The sequence below is a fragment of the Mizuhopecten yessoensis genome, unplaced genomic scaffold (assembly GCF_002113885.1).
Source record: "Mizuhopecten yessoensis strain PY_sf001 unplaced genomic scaffold, ASM211388v2 scaffold8745, whole genome shotgun sequence".
Taxonomy (NCBI): Eukaryota; Metazoa; Mollusca; class Bivalvia; order Pectinida; family Pectinidae; genus Mizuhopecten; species Mizuhopecten yessoensis.
In genome coordinates, this window is record NW_018407700.1 from 2,937,730 (window position 1) to 2,949,506 (window position 11,777).

The following is an 11,777-nucleotide window of genomic DNA, read 5'->3' on the forward strand; positions in this document are numbered from 1 at the left end:
CCCTTACCCTCTTGTGCCGAAAAAAATGTTCTCACTATCCTGTATACTAATCAAACATACTCTGCAGGACTGTGTCACGCTGAAAAAATGTATCTCTCTAAATCTTAGAACCTTCCAGATTTAAATAACTTGTTATGGTCGATAGGAATATGCATGTTTGTTTTAGATTCCGTTTCAACATGTGGCAACCATACGTACAATGTACCTTTCTTTCAAATAATTTCTTTCAGATATTCGACGCATGGATTTAAGTCAGATTTCTTTTTGTACTAAATAACATCTTTTGGGATATTTTCGTTCATTGAACTTAAAAGGAGAACGCGGTCGGTATAATCAATGGGGAAACCATAGATCCGTATAGTGCGTTATTTGCTGCACTATTCTACATATATAACCTGTATAATGGAATATATTACCAATGGGAAATAATAGGACAATTAACCATGCCTTGTTGCACTTAACCTATAATACAAATGTATATTCCGTGACCTCTAACGTCGAACCCACCAATGGTGAATCAATAGGGCCGAAAACCGTGTATTGCTGTTCTTTTCTGGTCTCTTCTTAACCGCATTTATGCTACCGGAAGTCAGTGAAAGTGAAAGTAGTATCACATGACAGGGAAGAAAAACAAAGAAGACGTCGACACTGTTTTCTTGAGAGATCGTCTTGCACCATGTACATAAGATATATTTCAAAGATATTAATGTTTTTAACATGCTTTAGTCTTGTTAATTCTGAAAGTGTGCACTCTCCCAGCTTTCCGTGGGACCTTTCTATGGATTATCTGGAAATGCAGCACATGAAACTGAAATATGGATTGACTGGAATACCACCAATAACGAATAGGTCGGCCCCGTATCCTGTTTATGACAATTGTATGGCATACCTTGAAGAGTTTGGGAAATATGCATCAAAATTTATCAAGTGTACCGTTGAGAAAGCAAGACCGTTTCGATTCTGTGAGGAATGTGTGATACACTACAAACTTACAATCGAATTGTATTCAAATATTTTAGAGGTAATGCACACCGATCTATTAATATCAGTGTTAATACTTTTTGTGAATTGGGGAGAAATAAAAAAAGTAAGGTACACTTATTTTAATTAAATTTATTAATATTGGGTTGTAATGGGAAATATAAATATGACTTCACACTATTGACAGTATTTATCTTTGTCTAAATGTAAATAAAATTAAAAGGAGGGAAGAATGAGGATGTACAAACTTTTTTACAAAGATATAAAGGGGTGCAGACCTAATGATATAAGGGGTGCAGACCTAATGATATAAAGAGGTGCAGACTTAATGATATAAAGGGGTGCAGACCTATGTAGAATGCTAATTAAGAATATGTATATCCAAATTATATCGTCATGTCAGATGGAAACAGACTAGCACAACAATTTGCAAATCTGTTATATTAAACCTGCTGCATTATAATATTATACTGCTTAGTATGTACATTGTACATCATGTACGGATGTATATGATTATTTAAGAAATCACAACAGGGAAATACAGTTGTGTGACCGCACAATGCACCAAAAACAGCGTGCGCACACCGTGCATACATCGTTCACACACCGTCCGCACATTGTCCACACATGGTGCACACAACTGTGCGATTTAACAATCGTTCGCCCTGTTGTGCCTGTATGTACGCACAACTGTGTGATTGGATACAATTTGTAGATCAATAGTACGGAATGAAAAAAATACGGAAAGCTCGTATGCAATAATGAAAACTGTATGTATTACTGTAATTTCTCATCACAGTCCTGAAGATTATGTACAGCTTTACAATGCGTGTAACACAGCATTACAGTGATTGTTAGATTAGGTTTGCTCCAAGGTAACAGAACAGGTAAATAACAATTTGATGAATGACCGGAGTTTTACCTGGCCTGTACCTGACACATAGAGCTGATATGCGATACTGTACGTTTAGTATTTGTTATTTGCATTCAGTTTACCTATAGCTCCCCTTTACCTGGGTTTTCACACCTCTGGCCCTACCGGATGAAATACGCAAGCGCCCCGGGCGGGGGAAAACTACGGTCCAGGTGCATGTACAAAGTGGCTATGTTTACCTGTATACGGGACAGTGTTTTAATTTCACATGTGTCGATTAAGGTCGTTTAAAAAATACTGAAAACACAATTTCTTATTTTAAGAAAATATAGACACAAAGATAAGCTTATAGATGTAGGGAGAATATAGAAACATACAAAATGTACGTAAAAATCAAGTTCATTTGTTTTAACACGAAACCGTATATATTAAGGCATTCCTCAATTTACATTAACCACAATTGATATCGCACATCGTTCCTCCATCGTGAACACAAATGTGCGCAAGCAATGATCGTCTAACTTTTTATCGTTCGCACATTGTGCACACACCTTGCACACACATGTGCACATTGTGTAACGTTGTGTGATCCCACAACTGTACCAGATTGGTGATCTTGAGCTGAAACTAACTTGTACATATTTGTACAGGTAGCCTATTTCTGAAAATCAGGTCTGATTCTACTTTTGAAGTATAAATTAATATAATTTCTACAAATTTTCCATCTTCAGACTTGTTTCGTTACTTAATACATGTAGAGTGTACTAGCTGCAGAACTTTGACTTTGTGCTTGTATCATTAATGTCTTTCTTAACTTTATCCCTGAAGATTTTCTAAAGGAAAGAATCATTTAAGTTCAGGAAAACCATAAAGAATTTCTTTTGTAACTTCTGTAATGCTTTTGGAAGGAAAATCTGAAGTCAAAAGATTATATTGTAACTTTTGTGAAATTGGGGCCAGCTATAAGGTTATGAATGGATATCGTTAACATATTGACCCTTTACCAAGTTTAATGTTGGCTGTGATCACTCTGCTAACGCAAGTAGGAAATTTAATATTTCTTGGATTTCTATTCCAGGACGACAAAGACAAAGATGATTGTAAAAGTTTGCTGCTAAATGCTGATCGTATCCAAGTACTTAATGAGATTTACAACAACATAGAACAGATTTGGAAGGAAGCTAACTGTAAAGGTAACAAATGTCATATTCCTGATTCTCATGGTGGTCTCGTCAACCTAAAGACGCATAATAAACTAACTTCATCAACCGACAGAGTAAAGTTCATCAACCTTAGAGATACATTGCATAGTAGGCTGATAAAACTACAAATGCCTCTCACATTGACTGTCAACTTTTATTATCAGCCTATAGATACATTTCATTGCTTAATCTGGATAACATTCATAACATCAACTGTACAGCTAGCTCTCAATATATGCAGTCAGCCCTTCACTAACAAAATCCATGTATGACACTTAGTTAATTTGTGTTGGAAATCAGATAGCAAAAACATTATATTGTATTCAATTAACTGGATAATTTCCTGTTAAAATACATTGTTTGAAATTAATGCTATAACAGCATTTTGGATTTACATCATTGCAAATTCAAGTTTGATTCATATTGGGTGGTTGGCTGGCACAGCGTATTAATACGCTGAGCCTCTACAGTATATATAGTTTCTGTTGCAGTAATTTTGGTTTTAGAACAGCTGTGATTTATGGATGTGTATGTTGGTACTAATTGCTGTAATATTATTACAGGATGTTTCAGAAGTGTGGCTGTAGATGTCAACGGTACAGTTGTCTATAAATACAGCAAAGACACAATGGAATTCATGGACAAATATAAAGTGGTGTCTGCATGTCTGCGCCACAATCAAGCTCATGGGGTAACTATCGCAATTTTGTTTCAAGTCGCTTTCATATAAAATACATACAAATACCATAGCCGGTAAATGAATTTTAAGATGAAACTCTGCCTGCATAATTCAAAATGAAGCCTATTCATAAGCACTACATATAAGTGTCTTCCCGGTCACCTCAACCAAATAAAACACTGTATGTGTGTATACGTATCTATAGATAAAATATGCTGTCAGGTACACTGTATAACCACACAATTGCTATGTACATGTAAATATAATACTGCCGTCCATTTATGAAATAATCAATATGTTTCATTTATAACTCTAGATAACAATTTCATTTCAATAAAGGAATTGGAATCCTTCTATAGCTATTTCTGGGGGTATGTTTAATTCTTTATGCTCTTTATTGATAAAATAGATGTGACCAACTTGTACACTACCTTTATGTTTTACAGGATGGCAACAATAGTGTGTGTGAGGTTTGTCGGGGAAATTACACACAGCTGAATTCTTTCTTCAAGAAAGTGCGAGCAGCTAAAAAAGATTCTGTGTGTATGGATCTTGTGGATATGGTAAGATACTGATTGATTGAATTTGTAAAAGCTATTTTTTTCAGCCAAGTTTTATTGCATTTCATTTGCGCTTGACAATCTTATTATCTTCACAACTTATGAACAAATAATAATTGAGTTATTCATGAGAAGGAAATATATTAAATTTGCTTTTTTAATTGAAAACCATGTTTATGTTTTCAACACTTTTTTCTAAAGAGAAAGTTTTCAATCTTTTAATTTTTTGTGTTATCGTGAGCTGCCTGTGCTGACTAGATTTGTATTTCAGATGAACTACACACGCCTGATGTGGGGTCAGCAGCTTCACTGCTCCCGACACTCCCCTGATGATGCTGTAGTGGTCATTATAGCAGTGGCTCTCCTCGCACTGCCAGTAGTCTTCTATGTTGGAGCCAGGTACTTCGTAGTGAGGACTAAAAGAAAACTGATGCTGCGTACGTATATATATTTGAAGTTTTTCCTAACTTTCATATATTTCTCTCCCAGAACTTTATACTGATATAAAAGCAAAGATGGCCAACCCAACTTGCCTTTTTTTTTTTTTTTAAACATGTGGAAACCTTTTCATTCTCTTCTCAACCTAGCCTATTTAAACCAAACTATATATACAAATGTAGTCCCCTAATAGCTTTAACTAGAGGTTTGGATTTGGGTATTATCAAGATCAAGGGTTTTGTTATCCGAAACCCATAAAAAATATACTCTTTGAACTTTTATTGAGTACATGTACTAAGTATATTGGAGCAATAGTAGATGCGGAGATTGATGGGAGAGCACCTGTCAAAAACTGCTGTGTAAAATACTTTATATAAGGTTTAATGTTATTAGGTAGTGACTTTAGGTAAGGACAAGTAAAGGGAGGTAATTGAGTCTATGGATGCGTATGTATTAAAACACAATGTCTATCACTGATAACTGGTCATGTAACAAATCAACCCTTACAATCAATGTGACAACACAGAATCTGGTGTAGGATGTGAATGAATCATATATAACCTCTCACTACACAATCTGATGTTATATTCAGTCCTTTTTTTATCTTTGTTTTTTATTAGAAAAGAGAATGTCCCAGGTTGCTGCACAGACATTGTTTATTCGAGGAGCTGCCAGCAGTACTAGTAAAGATGATGAGGAAACACAGCTTTTATCTACCTCCTTCTCCTGACAGTGCTGAGAGACTGACCATTACAATACCAGAATGTGTTCACTTGAAAATCACTCCTGCTCTCCTAGAGGTTGTCAGTAACTGTTAAAAGAAAGACTGTCAGAGTTAAATGCATCAATTGTCTACCACCTTCAGCTTTTATATTACAAAAATTAAGAGTTCTTGGGTATGATGGAGCTTGAAAAATTGCATTTTGAAAAGATTTTGCAAATATTTAATGTTGCAGATATATTTCCATTTAATATTGCTAGTCTACAAGCTGCATTTTGAATAGTAGCAAATAATTATCAAATGATAGTATTTTTATGTGTTAAACCTGGACTTGTGAATTTAAAATTAAACATTATTTATTTTACAACAATTGTAAAACAAGTTAAGTATGAACATATATTAATCAGTCTTGTTGCCTGGATGGTAGTGTACAGGGATCTGAATGTGGGAGGAAACCAGCGTACTCTAATTGGTCGAGTAGGTGACTATATGTTTTCATATCAGTCAAGGAACTGAACCCTGAATGCCTTGGTGAAAGGCGAATGCACTATCCGCTGTGCCATCCAACTCCTCTTGTGACATCCTCGATACTCCAGGGGGCTACACTCACTTACGATCTCCCCAGAGTGAGGATAGATTTATAATAATGAGAAGTGACTAGTGAATGGTGAATAGTGACTGGTGAATGATAATTAGTGACTCGTGAATGATAAATAGTGACTCATGAATGATAAATAGTGACTCGTGAATGATAATTAGTGACTTGTGAATGATAATTAGTGACTCGTGAATGATAATTAGTGACTCGTGAATGATAATAAGTAACTCTTTTTCTTTTAGGGAAAAATTAATATTATTATCAACCCGAAAAAAATTGGGGGGGTTATACATGTAGCCGTCATGCAGGGTGTCTGTCCATCTGTCAGTATTTCTCGTTTGGATAAAAATATCTTGTATCAATCAGCATGCCTGTGGTCTTCCTCGTTGAGCTATATTATTAGATACCGGCCATAAATCATGGCAAAGGACCTTGCATCCGAAGAGCCTTTAACATTTTGTATTTAATCAATTTTTGAATCAGATAATAAAACAGCTCTAGACTTATGTGATGGTAAATATGATGTGATATGAACCTGCACTTCAGCTTGGTCAATATCACCTTTTCAGGTCTATATGGCCTTATATGAGAGAGTATGAAACCGTATATACCTGATCATATTCACTTTCACATCAGTCTATAACTGTATAGTGACTGGTGTGTTGGGTGCTGAAGGGTGAATGTACATTAGTGAAAGATGTTTATTGGTTGTAAGTGATGGACATTGAGTAAAGGATGTTTTGAATGAGAAAATGAAGAGTCCCTTGTTTACATTTAAGTTAGATTTAATTACTTAACATACATTTGCATTGCTTTTAATCTGTACATATTTGAGAGATAAACACACTGGAAAATTAGAAACTCTAATCTCATTTCTCCTTCATAGAAAATTATCATATGCTACTGCTATTAATTAATATAAGGTCTATACTACAATTCTATCTTTTATATTCATTTCACATGTCCTACATACCTTCTGTTTCATTTACTACAGCCCTGTTAATATCAATATGGTATGGTGCTATGTTTAAAACATGTAATTACATAAACTTGTTAACAATTGTGATTAGAAGTTTGTATCAATTCATCTCTGATAGAATTATAAGACTATTTCATGCCAAAGGGTGTAGGATAGGGAAATTCTATTCGAGATATTTTCAAATTGTTTTATCCAATTTGAAAGTCATGAGGGTGACATTTTTCTATCCCACACCCTGGGGCATGAAAGATCATCTCTCACTCATTCCACTTATCACTAAAATCAGCTCAGAAACCACAAAAAGGTTACAGCACCATGCATCAAAATGTTTCCCATTTTGGGACATCACATCCCGTTTGTCCCATTTTCACATCACACACCTTAAATGGGGTGTAGGATAGAAAGTTTTTTCACCCTTTTGTTACCCTGGGTAGTTATGTCACATACACACAGGAATGAAAGAAAACAGCCATAGCACCAACACAATGCTGATTATGTACTTTGAGAAATTCCTGTAGGCTCAGTCACTGGTGGAGCCTAAGCCCTGTTTCCACATTCTGATTACAATAAAATATTCTCATATCCTATAGAAATAAGATAGTGTAATCACCATGACATGTATTTTAAAAACATATTTCCACTGTTGGCACATTATTATGGAGCTTTCCTGTGATATATATTATTTAAATTAAATGTTTTGTTTATCTCATGAAATAGAGTAAGAAATGATTTGTTTATTTCAGTTTCACATTTATTCATACTGTACATGTACACCTGTGTGTCTCTTAACAGAATATACTTTAACAATCGTCCAATACATGTGACAGTACCTAACTTTGTATATGATGTGTTTTCTGTCTGAAATATGTAAAATAAAGTAAGGAAACGTTTTTATGTGTTGATTTCGATCTGATGCATTAGCAGTGATTATGATTTAAACCAAAACATCATGTTTGTTTTGGTTCTAGTATAATGATCCAGTATATACATATTGTACAACTGAGTAGGGTAGGGGCTGAACAATATACGTCCATTATATGCCAAAGTAACATGCCAAGAATCCTCCCAATTCATTCTTGTATCAAAATGTATGAACACATAAAATGTAATAAAAAGAAAGTACATTTGTACTACATTACTCTGTAAATGACTTATTTCTGAGATATGGTGAGAGCACAGGTACTAGCCTCGTCTCTCAGTACACCTATAAGATTATAGTATAGGTGTATTGACAGACCAGGCTAGTACCTGTGGTGAGAGGACAGGTACTAGCCTCGTCTCTCAGTACACCTATAAGATGATAGTATAGGTGTATTGACAGACCAGGCTAGTACCTGTGGTGAGAAGACAGGTACTAGCCTCCTCTGTCAGTACACCTATAAGATTAAAGTATAGGTATATTGACAGACCAGGCTATAGTACCTGTGGTGAGAGGACAGGTACTAGCCTCGTCTGTCAGTACACCAATAAGATTATAGTATAGGTGCATTGACAGACCAGGCTAGTACCTGTGGTGAGAAGACAGGTACTAGCCTCCTCTGTCAGTACACCTATAAGATTATAGTATAGGTATATTGACAGACCAGGCTAGTACCTGGGGTTAGAGGACAGGTACTAGCCTTGTCTGTCAGTAAACCTATAAGATTATAGTATAGGTGTATTGACAGACCAGGCTAGTACCTGGGGTGAGAGGACAGGTACTAGCCTCGTCTGTCAGTACACCTATACGATTATAGTCTAGGTGTATTGACATACCAGGCTAGTACCTGTGGTGAGAGGACAGGTACTAGCCTCGTCTTGCAATACACCTATAAGATTATAGTATAGGTGGATTGACAGACCAGGCTAGTACCTGTGGTGAGAGCACAGGTTCTAGCCTCGTCTGTCAGTACACCTATAAGATCTCTCAGTACACCTATAAGATGATAGTATAGGTGTATTAACAGACCAGGCTAGTACCTGTGGTGAGAGGACAGGTACTAGCCTTTTCTGTCAGTACACCTATAAGATTATATTATAGGTGTATTGACAGCCCAGGCTAGTTCCTGTGGTGAGAGGACAGGTACTAGCCTCGTCTTGCAATACACCTATAAGATTATAGTATAGGTGTATTGACAGACCAGGCTAGTCCCTGTGGTGACAGGACAGGTACTAGCCTCGTCTGTCAATACACCTATAAGATTATAGTATATGTGTATTGACAGACCAGGCTAGTGCCTGTAGTGAGAGGACAGGTACTAGCCTTGTCTGTCAGGACACCTATAAGATTATATTATAGGTGTATTGCCAGACCAGGCTAGTACCTGTGGTGAGAGGACAGGGACTAGCCTCGTCTGTCAGTACCCCTATAAGATTATAGTTTAGGTGTATTGACAGACCAGACTAGTACCTGTGGTGAGAGGACAGGTACTAGCCTCGTCTTGCAATACACCTATAAGATTATAGTATAGGTGTAATGACAGACTAGGCTAGTCCCTGTGGTGAGAGGACAGGTACTAGCCTCGTCTTGCAATACACCTATAAGATTATAGTATAGGTGTAATGACAGACTAGGCTAGTGCCTGTGGGGAGAGGACAGGTACTAGCCTCGTCTGTCAATACACCTATAAGATTATAGTAAAGGTATATTGACAGCCCAGGCTAGTACCTGTAGTGAGAGGACAGGTACTAGCCTTGTCTGTCAGGACACCTATAAGATTATATTATAGGTGTATTGCCAGACCAGGCTAGTACCTGTGGTGAGAGGACAGGGACTAGCCTCGTCTGTCAGTACCCCTATAAGATTATAGTTTAGGTGTATTGACAGACCAGGTTAGTACCTGTGGTGAGAGGACAGGTACTAGCCTCGTCTTGCAATACACCTATAAGATTATAGTATAGGTGTATTGACAGCCCAGGCTAGTACCTGTGGTGAGAAGACAGGTCCTAGCCTCCTCTGTCAGTACACCTATAAGATTATAGTATAGGTATATTGCCAGACCAGGCTAGTACCTGTGGTGAGAGGACAGGCACTAGCCTCGTCTCTCAGTACACCTATAAGATGATAGTATAGGTGTATTAACAGACCAGGCTAGTACCTGTGGTGAGAGGACAGGCACTAGCCTCGTCTCTCAGTACACCTATAAGATGATAGTATAGGTGTATTGACAGACCAGGCTAGTACCTGTGGAGAGAGGACAGGTACTAGCCTCTACTGTCAGTACACCTATACGATTATAGTATAGGTGTATTGACATACCAGGCTAGTACCTGTGGTGAGAGGACAGGTACTAGCCTCGTCTGTCAATACACCTATAAGATTATAGTATAGGTGTATTGACAGACCAGACTAGTACCTGTGGGGAGAGGTCAGGGACTAGCCTCGTCTGTCAGTACACCTATAAGATCTCTCAGTACACCTATAAGATGATAGTATAGGTGTATTAACAGACCAGGCTAGTACCTGTGGTGAGAGGAGAGGGACTAGCCTCGTCTGTCAGTACACCTATAAGATTATAGTATAGGTGGATTGGCAGACCAGGCTAATACCTGTGGTGAGAGGACAGGTACTAGCCTTGTCTGTAAATACACCTATAAGATTATAGTATAGGTGTAATGACAGACTAGGCTAGTGCCTGTGGTGAGAGGACAGGTACTAGCCTCGTCTGTCACTACACCTATACGATTATAGTATAGGTGTATTTACAGACAAGGCTAGTCCCTGTCCTCTCACCACAGGCATTAGCCTGGTCTGCCAATCCACCTATACTATAATCTTATGGGTGTATTTACAGACGAGGCTAGTACCTGCCCTCTCACCACAGGTACTAGCCTCGTCTTGCAATACACCTATAAGATTATAGTTTAGGTGTATTGACAGACCAGGCTAGTACTGTGGTGAGGGGACAGGTACTAGCCTCGTCTGTCAGTACACCTATAAGATTATAGCATAGGTGTATTGACAGACCAGGCTAGTACCTGTGGTGAGGGGACAGGTACTAGCCTCGTCTGTCAGTCCACCTATAAGATTATAGTATAGGTGTATTGACAGACCAGGCTAGTGCCTGTGGTGAGAGGACAAAACATTGTACTCCACCAGCTCATCATATCATAATATATGTCCAGTTGTACACCGGTCAGTCATTTTGAGGGACATATATATATATAATTACACCTGCACTCTGCCAGAGATGCTGGTTCGGTGCCGTATCGTAGTGACTGTGTATATATGAAATCATGGTGATTTGTGCCATGCTCATTTTGGTATGTCTCTAAAAAGTCTATCTGTGATCGAATATCAAGAAGTTAAGTTAACGTAAGTATTTCCTATAAGAATGTTTGAAATCATAAACATACTGGATAATGAAAATATGCCCCACTTAAAGTGTGGATATGAAACAGGTGGTCAAGAAGCATCAACTGCTTAAAAACAGATCAGAGACATATAAAGTATATACGTCTCTGAAAAGATCGAGGATCAGGTAAATCAGGAAAATACTGATAACATTTTGACAAGTCAAATGAAAGGAAGTCTACACCCCAGACTAACGGGGCAGGATCGTGCACCGGATATCTTCTGTGTAAGTCAGATTTACGACACGCTACATTGTATTTGTTATTTTGTTCCAAACCAAACTAAGGTACCACATGTAGTACTCGTTCACATATACTATAGTTTACACAATATTATATATTGTTAAGGGGTTAGAAATATACACTGACGCTTATTTAAGTCATAGCGACCCTCTGTACATAACGGTCCACGA

At 37.4% G+C, this 11,777-nt stretch overlaps 1 protein-coding gene across 1 annotated transcript; it reads left to right on the top strand.

The window, feature by feature from the left end:
• The first annotated feature begins 312 nt into the window (after positions 1-312).
• LOC110456487 (osteopetrosis-associated transmembrane protein 1-like) lies at positions 313-6,806 on the top strand. Its single transcript, XM_021507272.1, has 6 exons — positions 313-1,021; positions 2,934-3,048; positions 3,621-3,748; positions 4,183-4,299; positions 4,568-4,733; positions 5,355-6,806. The coding sequence occupies exons 1-6, from the start codon at positions 677-679 to the stop codon at positions 5,462-5,464; spliced, it is 981 nt and encodes a 326-aa protein (XP_021362947.1). The 5' UTR covers positions 313-676; the 3' UTR covers positions 5,465-6,806.
• Positions 6,807-11,777: the final 4,971 nt, after the last annotated feature.

What these genes read in the sequence shown, in the direction of transcription:
- LOC110456487 (XM_021507272.1), top strand. Translation starts at nt 677, where the DNA reads ATGTACATAAGATATATTTCAAAGATATTAATGTTTTTAACATGCTTT. An exon ending in GCCACAATCAAGCTCATGGG is followed by an intron (nt 3,749 to 4,182) that starts GTAACTATCGCA and finishes TATGTTTTACAG; the next exon opens with GATGGCAACAATAGTGTGTG. An exon ending in TAAAAGAAAACTGATGCTGC is followed by an intron (nt 4,734 to 5,354) that starts GTACGTATATAT and finishes GTTTTTTATTAG; the next exon opens with AAAAGAGAATGTCCCAGGTT.